The 26,084-nt window shown below is 40.4% G+C and overlaps 1 protein-coding gene and 1 long non-coding RNA gene across 2 annotated transcripts in view; one reads left to right on the plus strand and one right to left on the minus strand.

Moving 5' to 3' along the window:
- Positions 1-26,084, plus strand: part of LOC133526474 (uncharacterized) — a 172,682-nt gene that overhangs the window by 41,884 nt on the left and 104,714 nt on the right. The window lies entirely within an intron of this gene.
- Positions 5,204-26,084, minus strand: part of LOC133534629 (type II inositol 3,4-bisphosphate 4-phosphatase) — a 43,732-nt gene continuing 22,851 nt past the window's right edge. Inside the window, exons 8-19 of the mRNA XM_061873870.1 lie at positions 23,510-23,703; positions 21,703-21,815; positions 21,307-21,548; positions 19,845-19,941; positions 16,161-16,290; positions 15,044-15,216; positions 14,376-14,584; positions 13,891-13,984; positions 13,341-13,539; positions 8,271-8,393; positions 7,116-7,251; positions 5,204-6,323 (exon numbers count right to left, since the gene is read on the minus strand). Of these exons, the coding sequence (XP_061729854.1) occupies positions 6,191-6,323; positions 7,116-7,251; positions 8,271-8,393; positions 13,341-13,539; positions 13,891-13,984; positions 14,376-14,584; positions 15,044-15,216; positions 16,161-16,290; positions 19,845-19,941; positions 21,307-21,548; positions 21,703-21,815; positions 23,510-23,703 (1,843 nt within the window). The 3' untranslated portion in view covers positions 5,204-6,190. The remainder of the gene's footprint in view (positions 6,324-7,115; positions 7,252-8,270; positions 8,394-13,340; positions 13,540-13,890; positions 13,985-14,375; positions 14,585-15,043; positions 15,217-16,160; positions 16,291-19,844; positions 19,942-21,306; positions 21,549-21,702; positions 21,816-23,509; positions 23,704-26,084) is intronic.

Consider the following 26,084-nt stretch of genomic DNA (forward strand, 5'->3'; position numbering starts at 1 on the left):
ATCATGTAGTGAGTGGATTAATTAATTTTATTTATTATTTACTTCCTATCATGTAGTGAGTGGATTAATTAATTGTTTATTTTGGATCTAAAATTAATTTAATATTTATCGGTTATTCACAAACCGAAATCAAAGATCAGCACTATTTGTTTTAAGCTGGTCACATTATTTCTGCGTTTGACATTTGTGGTTGTCATTTTAGTCTACGGAATAAAAGAACAGACTATAGTTAACCTTGACAATCAGTACAGAATGTCTACCTGACCTTCATCTTATTGTCACTGAACTGAATAATAGGTTGTTTATTAAATAATACATCTTTTTTATTTTCAAAGCGTAAATTTTTCTACGCGTGAACAGATTAGTTTTCTCAATTTGTTATGTTATAAAACAACTCCCTGTGTGTAAAATACGTCTTTTTTGCGTCAAGCAACGGCATAATGTGTACGGGCCCTGGTTATATATTAGGGCATTTTCACATTAACGACCGACCATTTTGTCGAAGACGGTCAAAAGTTACTACTTAATACAACACTTTAATCGCGCTTCAGTGTACAGTCGAGGAAATTGATTCTTTAGCAGTTAACGTGTCACGTTACAATGGACAGCTCTTACCATAAGTATGTACAGCCAAATTTACTTGAACCGCAAGTTGCTAAAGAATCAATTTCCGCGACCGTACAAGATAAAATGAAAATGCCCATTACATGGTGATGGGTATTAAGTTAATTGCGAACCGGTTCATTCATCTGAATGATGCAATTTTATAAACCTAATCCTAAACCTTTTGACCGCCAAAGACGTCATATGACGCGCGCGGCTACAGCCCAATATCAACCTTCACGCGTACCCACAAGGTTCACGATTACGCGCCGCTTGCGATAGGCGTGGCGTTCAAAAGGTTAAGTAAGCTATAAAAAATACTTTTTACTTAATTGATTATGCAGATAGATAATCAGCAACCTCTTATAAATTGTTTTATCAAATTAAAGTTTTACTAATTATAACGTTTGTGCATACAGTCAAATAATTTCAGCACCATTTCGTACTTTGTCACGATGACGATCAACATTAAAGTCGCTAGGTACAGTCACGTCTGAAAACATCGACACGATCGAAGTGCCAAAAATATGTATACACGACTTTATGGCCCATATAGGGACCGTGCGCGTTGGAGGGTCTGCCATCTTGTGGCCTGAATCGGAACCATAAACATGTACATTTACACGTCACGTGTTTTCTTGTGCATAGTATGTTCTGGCATCTTGTGGGCTACATCGGAACAAAAAACATCACATTTACGCCTCGCGCCAAAAATCTGACGGCTCCTGTGCTGCCTCCTACAGTTCATGCACGCTCCCTATATTAGGGTAGTGTATACATATTTTTGCCACTTTGTCCGTATCAATATTTTCAGACGCGACCATACCTAAATCTAAATCTATTCTCACTGTGACAAGGTATAAAATGGTACAGAAATTAAATTCCTTGACCCTAAGTACAAAACACAACGATAAATAAATTGATAATTTTTTACTTTATAACAAATTACTTAAACGAACATATACATAACATTACATAAACTATCATTATAATTAAATAAATTTACCAAGGAAAATTAATATTATTATATATGTTAATAAAATATACTAATTAAGTACCTAAAGGATGTTAATTTCATTCCCGGTCGTCCAATACTACAAGAAATTTAATAAACTAGTTCTAAGTATAATATTTGCTTACAAAACTACGATAACATATTTACACTCACAAAGTGAAGCCAATGTCAAAGTACTACAAAAAATAGACTAATTTATGAATTTAAAAATAGAACTTAAAGATTTAGAAATAGAAGAAGAATTTAAAAAGAGATCACAAAATAGTTTAACTCGAAAAATAATGTCGGCGTGGATAAGACCGTCTAAAGGTGAAGACCGTCCACAAGCCTCTTCCTTTCTGTCTGTGTCCGAGCGACGTACATACGGGAGTTATCAGAAAATAGTGCACCCAATTAGCGTCAGTAGTTAAGGAAAATTAATCACTGTTCATCGAAAGCATGAAATCTTTATGGTAATCAACTTTTTGCCTTTTTTACACTGCAATATTGCTTATAGTTTATGAAATGAACGCCAATATCAAGTTTTATTGAAATTTAATGCTTAATTCTCGTCATAAAACTGACAGCGATTAACTTTTCTTAACAAGTCACGCTGATTGGGGACATTCGTTTCTGAAAACTCCGTTATACAGATAGGAGACTTGCCTTATATCGATCTTTTGTGAAATAGATATATTTTATATGGCGGTCTTCCCAACATTACTACCTACGTATTTTTTTCAAATAAGTTTATCAAAGTTTTATTCTACATTGGCTTCCATTGTTACCTTACAAATATAATTGATATATTATTATACATTTATTATGCAGATTACCCCAAAAATTTATATGTACACATCTTATGATATATTTAGTAAATATGTACCTAACATAGTTATATACACGCTTGTGCTTGGCATCTAAGATGGAAGAACTCTAGATTTTGATCGCAATGTACACTCTCGACTAAAAATAATGAACACGAGGTGGCGCTGCCGTCAGCTAGGTAACAAGAGCATGCCACGAGAGGTTAACATAAGTCTGCACTTTACATATGGTATACTATATAACTCGCGTCGAGTGACGGTTTCTATAACAGTTAATTTTTTAGGGTTTCGTACTAAGCAGGCACAAAAGGAATCCTGTGGTGCGACTCTGTCCGTCCGTCCGTCTGTCACATTTTTTTATATGAAGTAGCTATCACGTAAAATATTTGTAGACATTTTTTTTGAAAGTTTAGCACATTAAGAGGAAAGGGAACTTCCGCTTCTCCATACAAACGTAGTCCCCATTTTCCTCTCTGGATATTGCCATTATGGAAAATATTTTAACATAATTTGATGTATATTAACTTTGCCCCCACGTTAGACTTTTCTAGATTTTTTGATTATTGTAAAAATTTGGTGCGAAAAACATATTTCATACAAGTTTTTAAATGCTTCTAACTTTAATAATAGTTGAACATTAGAAAAAAATCAAACGTGCATAGCTGTAGTTGATATACAACAAATTGTGTCAAAATATTTTCAATAACGTTAATATTTAGAAAGGAAAATGAGGACTACGATTGTAAAAAAAGGCAATTTCGCGCGGGTCCTACACTTTCGTCTTAATTTATTTAGAAAAGTAACAAAAGGTTAAAGTAATACAAATACGGTAAAAAACATATTTCTTCGTTTTTTTTCCAGGCCGCACCAATCTACAAGGTTTTCCCAAAAAATCCAAATATATTCCAAATAATCCAGCTTTGATTCATTTGAAGACAAGTAACATTGCCTGAAAGTGTAATCTAATTTGAACCTTAAATCGGAATGCTAAAGTTGAAATTCTAATGGCGCGTATGTGGTCGATAAATCGTACTATGCCTGGAAAAAGGTTAAGCCCAACCAAATAAGACTTAAAGGAAGGCCTAACACCATCACTCGACGCGAGAGAATTGTTTGTTATGGATGTTCCGTTAATCCCGGTATTCCTGGTACACGACGTACACTCTAAAACGACTTCTCAATAGTGCCCGACTGAAACCGGATCTTTCACCGAAATCTAAGGTTCGGTCTTGACTCAGTTTCGGCCGAAACTGAAACTTTTATAGAAGTATTAAAATCGTTGCAAAAAAATACCCTTTCATTTTCGACTTATATATGCGCAATGAAACACCTACAATTTGTGCAAGCGGTATAAAACCGGCCATGGGTCAGACCACGCTAATGCTAAAGAAATACTAAATAGAATTCACTTATCATCCTAGAAAATAGCCGAACGCGATCCGAAAGCACAATGCTTTAGTTTTATGGCCGAAATATGATTATTATGCTGAAGTCTGCCGAAACCGAAACTTGGGTCGGATACTTTCTATTCAAACCAATCACGGTTTAATATGGCAGCAATATTGTGCTTAAGCGATGATTAGTTTGAGTTTTTTACACCGTTTTAGTAGACCTACCAAGATTACAAAACAATTTAAATTTAAGTGAGATTTCTAACTTCGATAAAAAAATGACTTTTCGTTTCGCGTATTATAAATTATGCGTAAAATGTACAGTAACAAAATTATGGCACATGGAATAGTTTGTATACAAACTTTAATTTAATACCAGATTATTTGGCACAAACGGTTGTCATAGTTGGAAGAAAAAAATCGTTTCTGCCTATTTTACACTGTAAAAAACTGGTTTTTATTATTTCTCTCTTTGCAATACTTCAGGACCTACCTCAAATTATTTACTAGTACCTACTACATTATTTACAATCGATATGACTATATTTTCTACTACTATATACTACATCCAATTCGAACCTATTATTTATTTCCGATAGACAAAAATAAAGTAAAAAGGTGCTTTGAGGTAATTTCGAAAGCGGGGTAATTTCGAATACGGCAAATATCTATAAAACCAGAAGGACGTCATACTTCAGCAACAGTTAAGCTCTGGTTTCCTAGGACACCGGTGCCGTCATATAGCGGCCGTAATACAGCGGTTGAGTGACGTCACGATAACGTTGCCTATGTAAACAAAATGGCGCCGTTTCGGGCGGTGATCGAAGGAACATTATTTTTGCGTCCGTAATATTACGGCCGCTATATGACGGCAGCGTTACTAGCGTACGCTTACCAAGGCATCAAAAGTCCTTCAAGTTTAGTACGATATAATATAATATCCCCGATTTTGAAGTTATCCAATTCCGTCGTCGATTATTACCTTACCTTAGTCGATTGACCGGTGGATTCACCTATGTACCATCAGCCGTAAAAATGCATGGCGACTTTATCAATGAATTCATTCACAATTTCTCCGCGCAATTTCGCAGCTCACTGTACAATCATATTTGACTACAATAAGATATAATAAGTGTACATATTATAGGACTACGTACGAGTCCCGTTATAAAATAAATATACGTGTACCCCTGACGAGGGTATTGTCACAACCACTAGTGACGCATTATAATATACACTTATTTCTAGAATATAATTACAGTATTATAAGAGACGAACTCACTCGTCTCTAGTATTAATCAATAAATCTGTACAAGTCTACGATCTAGATAATACTAAATGCACATAGCCTTATTTCTTACCAAGTAAAAATATATAAAAACTTGCGGTCTGCGAGGTAAATACCTACTTCATAAGACCTATTTAAATAAAACTATTGATCCCTATTATTTTAAAGGTAATGCTACTTGACATGTACAGTCATTCATGCTTTTAAGTACGATTAACAGTATACACTGTTAGTTAAATTAAACTAAAAAAGATGATAACAGATATAATATTAAAAACTCCAATAGATTTTTGAAGTGGATATGAAAGTGTCGGTACGGGGCAATGCCCCTTTTAAAGTGGACTACGCCCCTCCACATAGATGTGTCTCTCTACAAGGGTGCAGTTTTCTACCTTTTAGATGCCTAAAACACTGTAAAGGGGGCAATGCCCCTTGTGAATGGGACTACGCCCCTCCACATAGATGTCTCTCTCTACAATGGTGCAATTTTCTACCTTTCAGACGCCTAAAACACTGTAAAGAGGGCAATGCCCTACAAATGTGTACTTCCCCTTTGATAGGGCTAGTTAAGACATAAAAAACGGGGGGACAACGGTTAAAGAGAGTAAAGGAGTCAATGCTTTTACCCTATATTTGTAAGGGCAAGTACTTGCCCACCTTTAGAGATACCTCCACTGCTCTAGGTGGTTTAAATATGTATTGCCCACGTAACATGGGGCTTTGCCCCTTCCGAATGAGCTTTGTTTCCTATGAGAGGGTAGTCAGGTTGAAGTTTTTGTCAAAAATACTTAATTTTGTGAAGAGTTAAAGGTGCCAAAGGGAGGTCTATAGTCCTCGGGTAGAGCCGCTTCTTGCTTTACCGTAAAACCAGTTAGAAGGGGACTTCGCCCCTCAAGAGGGGATGTTTCAGTCTCGATCTAAGATGTAAGTTCTTAAGTTTACGAAGAGCTGAATGTGCCAAGGAGAGGCCTGTAGTCCTTTGGTAATGCCGCTACATGCTTCTCCGTAAGTCAGTAAGCCCACTTAGAAAGGGGCTTCGCCCCTTATGAGGGGATGTTTCAGTCTCGATCTAAGAAGAGGTAAGTACTTAAGTTTGCGAAGAACTGAAGGTGCCAGGTGGAGGCCTATAGTCCTCGGGTAGGGCTGCTACCTGCTTCTTCGTGAAAGCGTATTTCCTCACGCCGATGTTCTTGAACGTGTTCTCTCGGCGGCAGCCCTCGCTGAAATTTTAATGAATCTTTGCATAAAGTTGTATAACACTATTTAGATTGTTAATGTATTTTCATATAAATCGAAATATTATTTAATTTACGACCTGTACTTATATCCCTATATTAAATTTAAATTAAATACCTACATAATAAGAGATCGCTTTTTAGCGATAAGACCGCCTGTTGTTTACCTATTCTTAATGTGTTGTATTATTTGTATTAGTTTCTGTATTCAGGTGTGCAATAAAGAGTATTTGTAAATAAATAATAATAAATAAATAAATATTATAGGACATTATTACACAAATTGACTAAGTGCCACAGTAAGCTCAATAAGGCTTGTGTTGAGGGTACTTAGACAACGATATATATAATATATAAATATTTATAAATACTTAAATACATAGAAAACATCCATGACTCAGGAACAGATATTCATGCTCATCACACAAATAAATGCCCTTACCAGGATTTGAACCCGGGACCATCAGCTTCGTAGGCAGGGTCACTACCCACTAGGCCAAACTGGTCGTCAAAATTTGTATTGTATTGTTTAATGGAGTAGTAGTATAATGGATTGCAATTCACGTAGCATTTTATAATTAAAATTGCACTTGTGTAGTGACCACACGCTCTTCGTATAAGTACGCTTTATAATGCGGTTATAAGTTCACAATAAAGACAAGTGTATAAATATGTGTGCACACTTCTTACTCAACAATATGTCCCATATGTTATGTCGGCGAATTACGAAGTATGAGACATATATTTGAGTGAGTTTATAAAATTGACTGTGCCTACCTTCTCATGATGGCGAGAGCTTTCCTCATCTCGGTGTCGGCGAGATGATATTCGGAGGCGAGGATGGAGCATTGCTCGAGGGTGACCGACATGCCTGTGCGGTCTTTGGCGCTTTTGCACGACGTGAATCGGATACCTGGGCAAAAGATGAAGTTCGTCAGATAAAGGCAGTCCAAGGCACACTTAGCAAATGCAGAGTGTAGGAGTGTCATGATCGACTTGACGGTGCTGTCATCGACGACTAGGTGCTGCCATCTTGTGGGCTACATCGGAACAAAAAACATCACATTTACGCCTCGCGCCAAAAATCTGACGGCTCCTGTGCTGCCTCCTACAGTTCATGCACGCTCCCTATATACAATGAATATGGGTGACATATTTGTTTGTATTTTTATTCTTTATTTGGTGTACAGTCAGCGTCAAATACTTCGTAGCAGTCAAAGTGGCCAAATAGTTCGGTACACCATACTAAATATATGGTGTACCGAACTATTTGGCTACTTTGACTGCTACGACGTATTTGACGCTGACTGTACATACGAGTATATTGTATAATAAGGTTGTTTCCAATTTTTTGAAACGCTTGTATTACGTTCTATATTAACTAAAAGTTGCCCTAAAATTCAACTTTTATACTACAAACGGCTTTAAATATGTTAAATTAACAAAATATATTTTGACAGATGCTTTCGCGCCCAAAACGCTCTTTGAAAACTGCGTGACGTCACAGTTTACGGTTTGACACATAACTACATACACACGTAGAAGATACGAACTGTCAACTGACATTTGTCATTTGTTGTTTATCGCCTAACTGTCAACAGTGTCAATCCGAGAGTTGTGACGTCATCAGAATCTTCAAAGACGTTTCGAGTTTGGTCACGTAACGTGTGCCAAAAGATATTTTAAATTCAATATTTACAAAAATATGGTCATTACAGGTCCCCTAAAAGTAGTTTAACATGTTCTTATAATCCAAAAGAATTTATTGGGATACAATTCTGCCCTAAGATTTGTAGATGGAAACAACCCTATTGCTTATGTGTGACATAAAATATGACACCACACCGTGTCGCTACTTCGTATTTTTTTCGCATATTTTATTCTACACAGTTGATAATCCATCTCATATGATAAAATTCAAATGTCACTCACCGTTCATAAGCCTAATGGCTAGCCCAGCTAGATGAAGCACCTCGACGTTTTTCGGCACCTTCTTGTGCACCGCTATCCTGAGGTTCTCCATCACTTCTTCCAGCGGTTTCGTTCGAGATGACGCTGCGAAATAGTTTTTATTAGTCCGTATTCCATATTATACTGAACTTTTATAGATTATCCTAAAAAAACAACGCTCATCTCTGATTCATCTTTTTCATCTTGCATAATTTTGTAAAGCATATTTTTGAACTCAAAATTTTATAAACATTCCGCCCACCAAAATATACTTGTATCTCAAATAAACAGGTCCATCTCTATCTACCTTTATCTGCAGAGTTTTCTTAAAGTGTGTCTGTGCGTTGTAGTAGTAATACCAGGGCTACAACCGCGAAAATCGAAGTTCGTCAATTGCGGGCATTTTTCTTTGTTACTCTAATTACGTCTTAGTGAGAGTAAAAGAGAAAGATCCCCGCAATTTGCGAATTTCGATTTTCGCGGTAGGCCCCCACATCTAACATTCCGCCCACCGAAATACGTATATGTAGGTGCAGGCAAATTGCTGGCCTTACTGTACTTGAGATACTACTTATGCAGGCGATTATAGTAGTCGCAGTTGGAGTGGTACTGCGGCGTGATTTCGCCCAGCGTGGCCTTCTCGTTCACTCGATATCACTCAAAGCTGAACATTCCGCCCACTAATATGCGTATGCTTACCTCTAGCCGTGTGATCCTGCGGGCACACCTTGCAGAACTTGAGATAATACTTGTGCAGGCGATCGTAGTTGTCGCAGTTGGAGTGGTACTGCGGCGTGGTCTCACCGAGCGCCTCAGCCTGCATGGCCTTCTCGTTCACTCGATATCACTCAAAGCTGAACATTCCGCCCACTAATATGCGTATGCTTACCTCTAGCCGTGTGATCCTGCGGGCACACCTTGCAGAACTTGAGATAATACTTGTGCAGGCGATCGTAGTTGTCGCAGTTGGAGTGGTACTGCGGCGTGGTCTCACCGAGCGCCTCAGCCTGCATGGCCTTCTCGTTCACTCGATATCACTCAAAGCTGAACATTCCGCCCACTAATATGCGTATGCTTACCTCTAGCCGTGTGATCCTGCGGGCACACCTTGCAGAACTTGAGATAATACTTGTGCAGGCGATCGTAGTTGTCGCAGTTGGAGTGGTACTGCGGCGTGGTCTCACCGAGCGCCTCAGCCTGCATGGCCTTCTCGTTCACTCGATATCACTCAAAGCTGAACATTCCGCCCACTAATATGTGTATGCTTACCTCTAGCCGTGTGATCCTGCGGGCACACCTTGCAGAACTTGAGATAATACTTGTGCAGGCGATCGTAGTTGTCGCAGTTGGAGTGGTACTGCGGCGTGGTCTCACCGAGCGCCTCAGCCTGCATGGCCTTCTCGTTCACTCGATATCACTCAAAGCTGAACATTCCGCCCACTAATATGCGTATGCTTACCTCTAGCCGTGTGATCCTGCGGGCACACCTTGCAGAACTTGAGATAATACTTGTGCAGGCGATCGTAGTTGTCGCAGTTGGAGTGGTACTGCGGCGTGGTCTCACCGAGCGCCTCAGCCTGCATGGCCTTCTCGTTCACTCGATATCACTCAAAGCTGAACATTCCGCCCACTAATATGCGTATGCTTACCTCTAGCCGTGTGATCCTGCGGGCACACCTTGCAGAACTTGAGATAATACTTGTGCAGGCGATCGTAGTTGTCGCAGTTGGAGTGGTACTGCGGCGTGGTCTCACCGAGCGCCTCAGCCTGCATGGCCTTCTCGTTCACTCGATATCACTCAAAGCTGAACATTCCGCCCACTAATATGCGTATGCTTACCTCTAGCCGTGTGATCCTGCGGGCACACCTTGCAGAACTTGAGATAATACTTGTGCAGGCGATCGTAGTTGTCGCAGTTGGAGTGGTACTGCGGCGTGGTCTCACCGAGCGCCTCAGCCTGCATGGCCTTCTCGTTCACTCGATATCACTCAAAGCTGAACATTCCGCCCACTAATATGCGTATGCTTACCTCTAGCCGTGTGATCCTGCGGGCACACCTTGCAGAACTTGAGATAATACTTGTGCAGGCGATCGTAGTTGTCGCAGTTGGAGTGGTACTGCGGCGTGGTCTCACCGAGCGCCTCAGCCTGCATGGCCTTCTCGTTCACTCGATATCACTCAAAGCTGAACATTCCGCCCACTAATATGCGTATGCTTACCTCTAGCCGTGTGATCCTGCGGGCACACCTTGCAGAACTTGAGATAATACTTGTGCAGGCGATCGTAGTTGTCGCAGTTGGAGTGGTACTGCGGCGTGGTCTCACCGAGCGCCTCAGCCTGCATGGCCTTCTCGTTCACTCGATATCACTCAAAGCTGAACATTCCGCCCACTAATATGCGTATGCTTACCTCTAGCCGTGTGATCCTGCGGGCACACCTTGCAGAACTTGAGATAATACTTGTGCAGGCGATCGTAGTTGTCGCAGTTGGAGTGGTACTGCGGCGTGGTCTCACCGAGCGCCTCAGCCTGCATGGCCTTTCTCGTTCACTCGATATCACTCAAAGCTGAACATTCCGCCCACTAATATGCGTATGCTTACCTCTAGCCGTGTGATCCTGCGGGCACACCTTGCAGAACTTGAGATAATACTTGTGCAGGCGATCGTAGTTGTCGCAGTTGGAGTGGTACTGCGGCGTGGTCTCACCGAGCGCCTCAGCCTGCATGGCCTTCTCGTTCACTCGATATCACTCAAAGCTGAACATTCCGCCCACTAATATGCGTATGCTTACCTCTAGCCGTGTGATCCTGCGGGCACACCTTGCAGAACTTGAGATAATACTTGTGCAGGCGATCGTAGTTGTCGCAGTTGGAGTGGTACTGCGGCGTGGTCTCACCGAGCGCCTCAGCCTGCATGGCCTTCTCGTTCACTCGATATCACTCAAAGCTGAACATTCCGCCCACTAATATGCGTATGCTTACCTCTAGCCGTGTGATCCTGCGGGCACACCTTGCAGAACTTGAGATAATACTTGTGCAGGCGATCGTAGTTGTCGCAGTTGGAGTGGTACTGCGGCGTGGTCTCACCGAGCGCCTCAGCCTGCATGGCCTTCTCGTTCACTCGATATCACTCAAAGCTGAACATTCCGCCCACTAATATGCGTATGCTTACCTCTAGCCGTGTGATCCTGCGGGCACACCTTGCAGAACTTGAGATAATACTTGTGCAGGCGATCGTAGTTGTCGCAGTTGGAGTGGTACTGCGGCGTGGTCTCACCGAGCGCCTCAGCCTGCATGGCCTTCTCGTTCACTCGATATCACTCAAAGCTGAACATTCCGCCCACTAATATGCGTATGCTTACCTCTAGCCGTGTGATCCTGCGGGCACACCTTGCAGAACTTGAGATAATACTTGTGCAGGCGATCGTAGTTGTCGCAGTTGGAGTGGTACTGCGGCGTGGTCTCACCGAGCGCCTCAGCCTGCATGGCCTTCTCGTTCACTCGATATCACTCAAAGCTGAACATTCCGCCCACTAATATGCGTATGCTTACCTCTAGCCGTGTGATCCTGCGGGCACACCTTGCAGAACTTGAGATAATACTTGTGCAGGCGATCGTAGTTGTCGCAGTTGGAGTGGTACTGCGGCGTGGTCTCACCGAGCGCCTCAGCCTGCATGGCCTTTTCGTTCACTCGATATCACTCAAAGCTGAACATTCCGCCCACTAATATGCGTATGCTTACCTCTAGCCGTGTGATCCTGCGGGCACACCTTGCAGAACTTGAGATAATACTTGTGCAGGCGATCGTAGTTGTCGCAGTTGGAGTGGTACTGCGGCGTGGTCTCACCGAGCGCCTCAGCCTGCATGGCCTTCTCGTTCACTCGATATCACTCAAAGCTGAACATTCCGCCCACTAATATGCGTATGCTTACCTCTAGCCGTGTGATCCTGCGGGCACACCTTGCAGAACTTGAGATAATACTTGTGCAGGCGATCGTAGTTGTCGCAGTTGGAGTGGTACTGCGGCGTGGTCTCACCGAGCGCCTCAGCCTGCATGGCCTTCTCGTTCACTCGATATCACTCAAAGCTGAACATTCCGCCCACTAATATGCGTATGCTTACCTCTAGCCGTGTGATCCTGCGGGCACACCTTGCAGAACTTGAGATAATACTTGTGCAGGCGATCGTAGTTGTCGCAGTTGGAGTGGTACTGCGGCGTGGTCTCACCGAGCGCCTCAGCCTGCATGGCCTTTTCGTTCACTCGATATCACTCAAAGCTGAACATTCCGCCCACTAATATGCGTATGCTTACCTCTAGCCGTGTGATCCTGCGGGCACACCTTGCAGAACTTGAGATAATACTTGTGCAGGCGATCGTAGTTGTCGCAGTTGGAGTGGTACTGCGGCGTGGTCTCACCGAGCGCCTCAGCCTGCATGGCCTTCTCGTTCACTCGATATCACTCAAAGCTGAACATTCCGCCCACTAATATGCGTATGCTTACCTCTAGCCGTGTGATCCTGCGGGCACACCTTGCAGAACTTGAGATAATACTTGTGCAGGCGATCGTAGTTGTCGCAGTTGGAGTGGTACTGCGGCGTGGTCTCACCGAGCGCCTCAGCCTGCATGGCCTTCTCGTTCACTCGATATCACTCAAAGCTGAACATTCCGCCCACTAATATGCGTATGCTTACCTCTAGCCGTGTGATCCTGCGGGCACACCTTGCAGAACTTGAGATAATACTTGTGCAGGCGATCGTAGTTGTCGCAGTTGGAGTGGTACTGCGGCGTGGTCTCACCGAGCGCCTCAGCCTGCATGGCCTTCTCGTTCACTCGATATCACTCAAAGCTGAACATTCCGCCCACTAATATGCGTATGCTTACCTCTAGCCGTGTGATCCTGCGGGCACACCTTGCAGAACTTGAGATAATACTTGTGCAGGCGATCGTAGTTGTCGCAGTTGGAGTGGTACTGCGGCGTGGTCTCACCGAGCGCCTCAGCCTGCATGGCCTTCTCGTTCACTCGATATCACTCAAAGCTGAACATTCCGCCCACTAATATGCGTATGCTTACCTCTAGCCGTGTGATCCTGCGGGCACACCTTGCAGAACTTGAGATAATACTTGTGCAGGCGATCGTAGTTGTCGCAGTTGGAGTGGTACTGCGGCGTGGTCTCGCCGAGCGCCTCGGCCAGGGTGGCCTTCTCGTTTACACCGATGTTGAAGAATACGGCGGTTAATGTGAAGGTTAGATGCTAGAACAATAAAGTTTTTTTTTTAACCTAGATGCCACTGTTAAATGATCAATAAATTTGAGATTAATTCAGTTTGGAGTAATCCAATTGTTAGAGTACGTGACTACTTTGAAAACTAAACTTGTATCTTGGTCTGTCAATCAAAAGAAAAATGAGGTAACTATGTATGTGATGCATACAGACTGCGTTTCAACTTTGAGTAGCATTGTGAGATACGACATTTTTTCAGTTTTGGCGAAATGTATTATGTGTAAATACAAAAAACTTTACACTGTGAATTATAAAAACAAATAACTAAATACAGACACGATTATTTTCGGTAACGTAATGGATAAATCTTGGATATCTTACCTCTTTGTTAGTAAATTTGGCATATAAAGAGTCTGAGATGGGTATGTGCACGATCAGGGAGCCCCGCGTCCCCGATACGTGAGGTGTGACATTGCTACAACAGAAAAAAATATCATAACATTATAATTATGCTATTAGAAGACAATATAAACTATATGTATATTAACTCGCAGCGTGAGTGAGAATCTAACTCTAAAAAACGAAATTCTAAATGCGTTTTACGGCTTTCTGACTTTAGTTTTGTTTCCCAACCTTACATTGAATATTTCACTGTTGTCAGGAGTGACTTAAATCTCTCTATAGCGTTTAAACTAGCCTTTCGAAACAGTTTAACCAAATAAATACCTTGTCAAATTTCCAGGTATTAAGAGCATGTATGTTTTTTTTTATACGCCACACGTAACCGGTTTTTTCTAAACTAACTAGTAGAACTCGCATGAAAAAAAAATGTATTATAAAGAATACAATAGATGACTGCAACTTACTTATGGTCACTCTTAGTCAACGTAAACTGCACAGTGTGTAAATCCTCGACCGCGACGGCCATGTCGCCCCACATGGCGCGCTCGGCCGCGTACAGACTAAGTAGCCCCTCGAACCCGCACAGCGGGCCCAGCCCCGACGAGAGCAGCGAGGCGATGTGCGCATTCGCCCCGCATAGCCATGATACTAGGCCCGTGGTTACTGTTGTTAGCTGTAAGAGTAAATCTTTAAGAGACTAAGTAGGACTTATTTATGTAACAAAAAAATAACAATTTATAATCGAAAATGTCATTTTTTGTAAAAGTAGTTAAATTTTCTTAAGATGATCGAATTAGGTATAGAAAGAGCTCTTAAGTTCGTACGTCTCAACTAATAATTCTTGATGATTTATGATTTAACGGCTTTTAATGCTAACTATACTTTAAAAAATACAGAAGGCAATCTGTAAAAATTGTCATAAAAATATAGAGTAATTGTCCATATTATAAGTACGTATTAACACAGCCAATCAAAAAAGTGAACCAAAACAAGCGCGACGTGCGCGAAGTAAATAATTTTTATCCAAACATTCCGCCCACCAAAACCAACTTAAAACCGAAAAAAGTCATTTTAACAGAACATTCCGCCCACCAAAATCAAAAAACTCAAAAATGAGTGTCCAAGCACTGACCGCCTGGCTGAAGCACTTGTCTCTTCTAGCCTGCAACTGCGCGTGATCGCGCGTCCACTGCGCGGGCTCGCAGCGTAGACGCAATGCCGCGTGCGCGACGTTCGCGCGGGACACTAATGCGCGCGCGCTCGTTAGGAGGCGGGCGGCGTGCGTTTCTAAAAGCTCCAGGGAGGCTGTAAAAAAATGAAACGGCTTATAAAAGTACGTTACGCTAATCCGCAGTAGGACTCTAATATCACTTTAAATTAATTGGTTATTTTTTATATTCGTAATGTTTGTAATGAATGTAAAGAGCATCAGTTATCCTAAAGGCTTCTCCAGGTTACATTCACCGTTACCCCCTAACATATATTTACGTATGATATACACGGTGTAACACGAGGGAAACGAAAGATTTTAACCACGCCCTTCTGAGGGCAAAAGAAGGAAGAAATGTTATATGAGTTTAAGTAAATATCGCAAAAAAAACATTCTTTTTGGTTTTTTTTGTTCAAATTTTTTAATGTATTTGTACATTAAAGTTAATGTTATGGTAAAACTGGCAGTAAAAATGATTTTTGACGATTTTTTTTCTAAAACCTAGTTTTTGCAAAGGATACTTGTCACTTTTTGACATTTGGGAGAATCAACTTTTTAACGTCACTCGTTGCCATGGTTACGATTAGTTGTCCAGGGGACAAAATTTCATTGAAATACTGTTTTTATGGTACTTAAATGTATCAAACTTGCGTTTTTGTGGTCGTTATAACCAATGTCCATATTGGGCCCCCTACTAAGCTTGTTAATAGAACGGTATACAACGTCTCTTCAAACAAACTGTGCCACTGTTGTCCCTTGGACAACGGGACAGGATAACAAAACAAAAAAAGTTGATTCACCCACTTATCAATAAGGATATTTAGACTACGCCCCATAATGGCATCATCGTCATCAATAAGGCGTTTTGCACTAAGTCATAATAAGAAGATGTTTTTTTGTTGGTATTAACTCTGAAACTAGGCTAAGTCCAGAAAAATTTACATGACATTTTAGTCTCTAAATGTGATCAATAATACTGTTAAAATCTTTCGATTTCCTCAAGTTACACTGTGTATATCATATATACAAAGATACGTACCTTTCGATTGCGCCGCGTCTACAGCTGTAGAGCTATAGGCTTCCAATGCTTCTTGCAGTTCGATGGTCAAGTGTTTCAGACAAGACAGGTTGGTTTCTTTCACGGCAGGGTCTATTTGGCTTTGAGAACTCTGAAACCACATAAACACATTTATAAGGACAACCATCGCAGTGTGTAAGAAAGAGGACGTTAACATCAGCAACAAACTCGCAAAATGCTATATAAAATAGAATAATTTTTATTCGTAAACACAAACAAGACACATATTACATAATATAAGAAAAACAAAAAAAGTATAAAGTGCCACGAAATGGCCTCATCTCAGCATGTTGCTGGTGGCTTCCAGCGCTGATCTTCCGATGAGACCATCAAGTGAGAAAAATCACGAAATGTAACAGACAAGAAGGAAAAAGACAAATAATAATTTAGAGTGAACAAATTGAAAAATAGATAAAAGATAACGACTAAATTAAGATAAACTAATAACACTGTATCGGTCTGGTCCAACCATACCTTGGCTGAACATTACAGCTGCATACGCAGCAAGCGCCAACGGTAGCTACACGAACTAAAAGGTAATGACAGACCAGACCAATAGGGAGCGTGCATGAACTGTAGGAGGCAGCACAGGAGCCCTCAGATTTTTGCGCGAGGCGTAAATGTGATGTTTTTTGTTCCGATGTAGCCCACAAGATGGCAGAACCCACTATACACAAGAAAACATTTGACGTTTAAATGTACATGTTTAAGGTTCCGATTCAGGCCACAATATGGCAGACCCTCCAACGCGCACGGTGCCTATATCGAGCGTCCATTAGATTAATTTACAGATATCGATTTTGAAACGACTTGGTCATCTGTTTACAATCAAGCAGTACACCTATTTGCGGTTTTCCGAATGACCTTTGAAACCCTTATTAAAATGCCTAAATAACGTGCAAATCCTTTAAAAGACTTCGTCGATCATTTCATCCTGACAAATTTTAACTTATATACATACCAAATGAACATTTATGCAATGGGCTACACAAAAAAAACAACGGGTTGCACTCCGGGAGTACCGGCATTAGTGAAAACTTGAATATTAACGTTGAGCATTTTTGATATTTTGGAATGGTTACGGAATAATTTTGCACGAATTGCTTTAATTATCAGTATAAAAGTACTATCATTTATGTGGTAAAATATAATATTCATTTATTGCGCTATCGTACACAAATATGACAATTTATATTACACTAAAAATTTAACACTTCAGAACTGTTACAATTATTTAACATTAAAAAGTTTATCTCTCAGAAAAATCAACTTCCATCCATAATTTCACCATCATGGAGTTTTTCGATCAGGTCACGTGTCCGTCTTACGAATTTTCAATCTGACGAATCTGTCGGTCACGTGACCTGTCGCGAGTTTAACTTTTTTCCCCATCACAAGAAAGTGCACAGCGCCGCTAAAGAAGTTTTCACTTCAAAAAAAATCTTCTTTCCATAATGTCGTTTTGCAAAATTCGCTAAGGCAGGTACGTACTGACACTGATGACAATGGTACCAACTGCGGAGAAATAAAACATGTGTGTGTGTGTGTGTCAGATACGACGCACGACTGGAGATTACTTTTACGATTCTTACGAACAATATATTATGAAATACATTGAAAAATTTAAGATCAAAACTCAAAATTTTATATTAAATTAGGTAACGCAAATTATTACATTAAATTAGGTCAGGTGTGCAATAAAGAGTATTGTATTGTATTGACAGTTGTTATTTGTTGGCGTTTAATAAATAAAGTTCCATGCAGCCGTTGCAAGGGTATGCATTGATAACTTGCGCACGAAACATAAAGTTTTCATACCTCGGGCTTATACAAGGTGCCCGTGAGCATTGCGAGAGATTTTAACGGTGCATTCCTGATGGCAACAGAAGCAAAAAATATTATATGACTTTTTGTGAAATTCGACAAAAAAAAATGTTTTTTTTTTCCTTTTTTTTTACCCTCCGGTACATAAAACGTAATTTTTATTGATAAACACATAACGTAAAATTAACTAAAAAGTTTTTTTTATTTGGGGGTAGCCTCTCGAATATATTGTTTTAATTTTTCGACCTCAAAGTGGCAATACCGCAGTCAAAAATGTGTTTTGTACTGACTTATGGCGAAAAAATGATTTCGAAAAACATTCAATTATCTCTGAAACTAGGCCTAATCCAGAAAATTTTATATGACATTTTAGTTTCTACATATTACCAGGAATGCTTAGTTAAAACGTCTCGCAATGCTCACGGGCACCTTGTATATGAATATCGCTTCTTAAGTAGTAATCTCTAAAAATATTATTTCAAACCATACGCAATATCTTGATGAATTGATAACTTTTGGAAGTTGTTATCATCGTTTATTACCTACTAAGTTTCTCTAGCCATCATCCATCTTCATCATCATACCAGCTCGATGTAACTATATTACACTGTGACTGACAACTCAGTCTATTAGCAAATATAATCTATACACATTTTATTCGCAAAGATAACATCATCAAAATTCGCCTGGCGACGGTTTAAAAAATACAAAAAATTCGCTGAGGCTACACGTGCACTTTTATTCATTGCATTGCCTTCTCATGGAGCCACAAGGGAATAAAGTTTTGATTACACCATTGCGACATCGGTATAATTCTGATATCATATTTGGGTACAAAAGATTGGGTCCTACCACGCATGTGGCGAAATTAATGAATAATGGCCATTTGTTATGTAACCACTCATATGTATACCTTTTATTTACGGCTGTTGTTGTCCTAAATATCAATAAATAAATAAAAAATATGCCAATATACACATGTCAAGGTAGAATCCTGGAGAAACAAATATTGTACCCAACACCAACTTATTTAACCCAATATTCATACGCAAAATAGAAAAAATGTTACATCAAAAACCTACTTAAAATGTTAGACAATATCTTCTAACACCGTTTCGGGGTAGCAGCACAGGACCTGGTAGCTGCTCTCAGTGCCCAATAGAAAAAAAAAGATCTATACAGGATAGAAAACAATCTTATAGAAATAAAAAAAACTTAAATCTTCTTCCTCGTACACGAATCGAAGCACTATAAGAAAGCTCGACTCATTCTTTGCATCCAGCGACCGACATTGCTCATTCAATTTTGGCGTTTTCGAACGAACTGAGCAAAACGAATGGAACAGTTTTTTTTTATACTACGTCGGTAAACAAGCATGCGGCCCGCCTGATGGTAAGCAGTCTCCGTAGCCTATGTACGCCTGCAACTCCAGAGGTGTTACGCTTTGCGGACCCTAACACTCCGCACCCTCGTTGACCTCTGGCAACGTTATTCACCGGCAGGAACACAACACTATGAGTAGGGTCTAGTTTTATTTGGCTGCTGTTTTCTGTAAGGTGGAGGTACTTCCCCAGTTGGGCTCTGCTCTAGATCTGGAATGACATCCGCTGTGCTGTGCCCTACCACACAAGGCGAGATGACATTCACAATGCCCATACCTTTTTTGGACGTAGTTTAAGGACGTACCCGGCTCCAGTTTCCGTTCAATCTCGAAATAGTTGAGGAACTCATTTGTTAATATAGGCTTTAGTGCGTAAATATTAGATATACGCTCAAAACATAGCGTACAGCATTAGAACAGCTATTTAGTACTCAACTCACCGTCTTTTTCCCCGTGCTCAAGTCCAAGCACTTATAAGGAAGTTCGACGCTCCCAAACTCATTCTTAGCGTCCAGCGAGCGGCATTGCTCGTTCAACCTGTGGCGAAATTAATTTTCTAATAAATAATAAATATTATAGGACATTATTACACAAATTGACTAAGTCCCACAGTAAGCTCAATAAGGCTTGTGTTGAGGGTACTTAGACAACGATATATATAATATATAAATATTTATAAATACTTAAATACATAGAAAACACCCATGACTCAGGAACAAATATCCATGCTCATCACACGAATAAATGCCCTTACCAGGATTTGAACCCGGGAGCATCAGCTTCGTAGGCAGGGTCACTACCCACTAGGCCAAACCGGTTTTCTCGAAGGAGATTTAACATTTCACTTAAACAGAAAAAAAAATAGATAAAAAGTAAAATATGAGTGAACAGGCAAGTGAATAGGGTCGACACAGCGTGAATACGCGCGAGGCAATTTCCTCGCGCACAAAACAGCGAGTGTAGACGTGCCTCGGCCGAAGCGGCGCGCGCGTTTGCTCGCTCTGTGTGGACCGGCCTATTAACAAATAAATATAAATAATAAGGACAATGTGGGGAAAAGACCGTCTACAAGGTACATAGGTATACATATACGAGAGTTACGTACTGCCTTGTAACGGTCTTCCCAACCAAAAATGTTATCTAAATTATTTTTTATCTAGAAAACTTTCCGATATTAAGCAAATTTAACACATATCACTGAAATACTATGGATCAAAATCAAATGGCGTTCTAAAAGTTTAAAACATGTGTCGATAGATGGCAGTATATTTACGTAGCTACAAAGATTTCTTTGACAATCCACCTCTATTTCGAATTCTCTTTACTACTATGACTTGGAACTCCGCGATTTAAGAAGTGTAACACTTTTACGGCCTCCCGATTCAGTGGCCGTGAGTTCAAGTCACCCAAGATTTTTCCGCTTTAAAATGTTATCTGACGGTGTTCCCCACATTGACCTGAAGTTAAAAATGTTATCTGACGGGGTCCCCACATTGACCTGAAGTTTAAAATTTTATCTGACGGTGTTCCCCACATGGACCTGAAGTTTAAAATGTTATCTGACGGTGTTCCCCACATTGACCTGAAGTTTAAAATGTTATCTGACGGTGTTCCCCACATTGACCTGAAGTTTAAAATGTTATCTGACGGTGTTCCCCACATTGACCTGAAGTATAAAATGTTATCTGACGGTGTTCCCCACATTGACCTGAAGTTTAAAATGTTATCTGACGGTGTTACCCACATTGACCTGAAGTTTAAAATGTTATCTGACGGTGTTCCCCACATTGACCTGAAGTTTAAAATGTTATCTGACGGTGTTCCCCACATTGACCTGAAGTTTAAAATGTTATCTGACTGTGTTCCCCACATTGACCTGAAGTTACAAGCTAGACAGATTACCTCGGCGTTTGCGAACGAACGGAACGGAATGAATGGTTGAACAGTTTCCGTTCACTCTCGAAGTAATCGTTGTGGAACTCGAGGTTCTTGTTGATGTTCGGGGCGCTCGAGGAGAGCGGAGGGGGGTCGGTGGTGGGGGAGGGGTCCTTGGAGGAGGAGCAGGAGGACAGCGTGTCGCAGTCGGAGCTGTGCGTGTCGGAGGAGCTGAGCTGCTCGATCAGCCGCTTTATTGTGCAGGTTGTCTGAAATGTCATTTATGATTCAGTTGGTATAAAGTGCTATTTTACTAGATGCTTAATTTATTATTACTATTAATTAATTAAAATCAAATAAGTATAAATTTTAAAGCCACTTGCGTCAGACAGGGTTAGCCTAATATGAAGTTTGAGATTTTACCTGTATTTCGGACTCGTTGCTGATTTTTTGTGGCCACCCGATGACTGAGAGAGATTCCTCTATAGCGTTTGGGTCCCAGAGCGAGATCATTCTTTTCACTTTGCTCTTTATATCTGTAAGCATTTATATATTTAAATTTGTATTACTTACATTAAAGCGTGGGGACTTTAGCCCAAGCCCTCTCGCGTATGAGGAGGCCTGGGTCCAGCAGTGGGACGTATATAGGCTGAATTATTATTATTTTATTACTTACAGTCAATCGCAAAAATATGTATCGAAAGAAAAGTCTCATAAATATGGTACTACGCTTTTATTACACTGGAATAAGATGGTATGGGACATATTTTTGAGTAAGATGTGTACACCCATATTTTTACACTTGACGGTACACTATTATTCAGTAAAAATACCGACTTCAAAACTGTTTCAAATGCTATCTTTTATTTTACACTCTTAACCAGCACTTCCATTAAAAAAAAAATTTGCTTTCCGAGAACAAGTTTTTGAGTTCCCTCGACTTCGCCAAGATACCCCGTCATTACGTGTTATACTTTTTAACCTTTTGACCGCCAAAGACGTCATATGACGCGCGCGGCTACAGCCCAATATCAACCTTCATGCGTACCGACAAGGTTCACGATTACACGCCGCGTGCGATACGCGTGGCGTTCAAAGGGAAAGAGTTTGGACAATAAATATTATTTTATCTAATCACTCATCAGATTCTAATTTGATGACGATGGGAACAACTAGAAAGCAAACCTTATCAAACAAAAAAAAATACAAAATCCGAAAGATCGGTAAACCTAGTATAAAAAAAAAAAAACAAATACCCACTCACTTGATTCTGGTGGCTAGAGGTTCCTACATTGCACACCTCTAAAATGATCATGGTAGCTCCGGGTACCAAACGAAGTGTATGCGGTTTTTTTATTTTTTATATGTGAATGGCTGCACTGATGCGGTATAAACTATTTTCAAAACACAGACTACCAACGTGACAACATTTAAAAAATATTTAAACCAAAATGTTGAAAAACATCATGTGTAACTCCGGGGATAAGAATATTGCAGACTCGGGTCTTTAATTCCCTACAAATTACCACCCTAATAATCAAAAAGCCACAATTACCACCCTAATAAGCTTATCTCTAAAGCCTATTATAGCACACAAGACTACATGAATGATGAAACACCGTGGGATTAAGTGTGATTGTAAAGAATGAATTATTTATTGTTATGTTATTAATGATGAAATTGATAATTCAATGTATATATATACCGTATTTTTTGACATTTAGATTTTATTCTAGAAAGGTTCTAGACTAGTATTTTTATACAATTTTGATGTTTGACGATCTTTTTGTGAAATTCTTATTATTAAGTTTACCATATCTATAATAGTTCAATGTTTTTTTTAGAACAATAATAACTGCATCAATAAATTGCTCTGATATTTAGATTAAGATGATATTTGTAAAATTTGACGATTTAAAAGTGCTTGTTGCTAGGCCTATTTGAATAAAGAATATTTTGACTTTGACTTTGACAAAATTTCACTTAACGTCGTTGCAAAATGTACTATTTTAACCTCTTAAGGCCCAGCCATAGAAATGAAAAATCCAAAATTTGCCACTGGAATTTGAACCTATAGTGCACGGAATACAGTAGATTTTATTTTGTTTGAAAATTGCACGAAACAAAACAAATGCAACTCTGTCCTAATTGAATATGATTTAAATTTCATCGAACTGAATAAGTCCTATAGGTAGGACCTTGGGCCTTACGAGGTTAACTTATGTCTTACCCTCAAGTGACGCCGTGGCTTCGTCCCCCCGCCCCGCCTGCACGCACGTGCACACGCGCGCGGCGTCGGCCGCTATGTCGTCCCGCAGCGCCCTGATGGCCACTACGTTGTCGTACTCGGCTTGTATCTTGTTGGCCGTGGCGGAATCTATGGCGGCCTTGGTGCTGTTCACGTCTTTGGCTTGTTGGACTAGCCTGGGGAGAAATTAAATTAATAGTACATTATCGCCGAGGCCGGGAAAGGGCAATTCGTGGATGAGTTTCGATTTCGACAAAGTAGATTGCATTGTTAATTTTATTTTTATTTTTATGTATATTTTGATACTGAGTCTAATTTCTGATCTTAATTTTAAATGTAAATAGGCTTTGTTTTAATTTTTAATGTAATTTTAATTTTAAGTTAGTTTTAACTTTAATCTAGTTTTATTTTGACATGTAAATTAACTTTATGAATAAATGAGTATGAGTATGAGTATGAGTATGAGTAGACAAATCCACGAATTGCTGTTCCTGCCGAGGCATATATAGTGCTTTCCTCCAAACATGCGAGGAAATCAGGTAAAATAATCATAAATTAAACATCAACCAGCACTGAAATCGAACCTTCACATCAAAAACGTCAAAGACAATTTCCCTCTTTAATTATTTTTTAAATGTTAAAGACACAACTATTCTGCCTTCAGTACCTTTCGCTCATTCAATATAATTGTGCAATATAAGCTGTATTTGCACGCATGAGATCCTTAATAAAATATAAAAGTTATATAGTCTTTGATTTTATTAAGCAGTATTCGCACGATCATACACGTCGGTCTTACACGACTCTATCCTATAGCTTGAAATGATGCTGACCGGGTCGTGTAGACGCGACCCGCGGCTATATTAATTGGCTGTTTGCGTTTTTATTAGTGGATACAGGTTTTTAAAAGTCAGCGTTGCTCGTAATATTTTTCGTTAATTCGCTCACCCGCTCCGTGCAACCGCGCCAGCTAGCGGACGCCATCGATCACGAAGCTAAACTTTATTTTTAATATTTAGAAAAATACAGTCGAGAAGCTCGACCTTCACCTTCGGAGTTACAAACGCGTTAGTTCCGCGTAGTATTATTTCCCTTCGCATTTTATATTTTAACCAATCGTTTGACAATGACGTATAAAGGTGAATAAAGTGTATTTTGCCGATTACCCCCACAAGGGTACCTGTGGGCGGCAGGCTCGGGGTCGTCTGCCGCCTATACAAAGGTCCCTGCGCGGGCGGAGGTGGAGGGGTGATCTATTCCCTACGAGTCGAGTGCGGAAGGGTACTTCGGCGTCCTTGGGACCTCGCCCTATAGCGGCACGGAGGGGTTTTAGTGGGTAAACCATGGGTCTCATCAGCCTATATGGGAGTCCCACATAACCATCCCAGGCCCGTCCCCGCGCCTGGGTGGTATGCGGAACGCATTTCAACTACAAGGTTTTTAGTTAATAATTTGTGGTGGTACATGGAAATATAAAGGAGTTAAGAGTGAGTGAGAAGGATGCTCGCAATTTGCGAACTTCGGCGTTCGCGGTAGGCTCGACTCTAACAAGCTCGAACTTTAGCGAAATTAGATTTTTCATACAATGAATTTTGCGGATTATTTTGTGATGGCATTTTCAAACCAAACAATTTTTTGCCAGTAATCTGAGACATTTTTAAGGCACATTTTCTATATCATTTTTTTTTTTAATCTGGCCCGTCAGAGAAATATAAGTCATTTACACATTACATATTTCAAGTATTTGTTATTATAAAATACAGATTTAAGTCTTTTTGTTTTTTGTAATAGCCACGGACCTGTTTATATTTTATTTCTACATATGAAACTATAGGTCTATTTTTTGTCTATAAGTTTTGATCAAAAATTGTGTATGACTGTTTGTTTCTAAATAAATAGAAAAAAAAAAATACTCAAGCCGGCAGCACATGAAATGAGCTGTTTTCAGGGCGGTATTCTGAATACATATTCAATACTAATATTTAAATTAAGGAGACTGTCCTCTAGCCAGCATGTAACACTACTTAATCCTACCTCTACTAGTACTTTGACATCTTCCCAAGTTTTTGCGTTCCCTTGCTCTTCTTTCTTCCCTTCCTTCCTTTAATCTTAGTTTTACAAATGTCTTACCTTATGCGTTCGTTCTTATTAGTGTGCACGGCGAACGCCCCCGCGGTGATGACGTCATGGAAACCTGATCTGTTGAGGGTGTCAATGTGAACCCATATCCGCTGCAGGTGGAGATTGGTAGCCAATTCCCGCCTCTGTGGACAATGCTTGTCAATCTCACCGTATAAGTCCGCCGGTACGCTCGTTCTTATTAGTGTGCACGGCGAACGCCCCCGCGGTGATGACATCGTGGAAACCTGATCTGTTGAGGGTATCAATGTGAACCCATATCCACTGCAGGTGGAGATGGTACCCAATTCCCCTCTCTGTGGACAATGCTTGTCAATCTCACCGTATAAGTCCGCCGGTACGCTCGTTCTTATTAGTGTGCACGGCGAACGCCCCCGCGGTGATGACGTCGTGGAAACCTGATCTGTTGAGGGTATCA

The sequence above is a fragment of the Cydia pomonella genome, chromosome 1 (genome assembly GCF_033807575.1).
Source record: "Cydia pomonella isolate Wapato2018A chromosome 1, ilCydPomo1, whole genome shotgun sequence".
NCBI classification, from domain to species: Eukaryota; Metazoa; Arthropoda; class Insecta; order Lepidoptera; family Tortricidae; genus Cydia; species Cydia pomonella.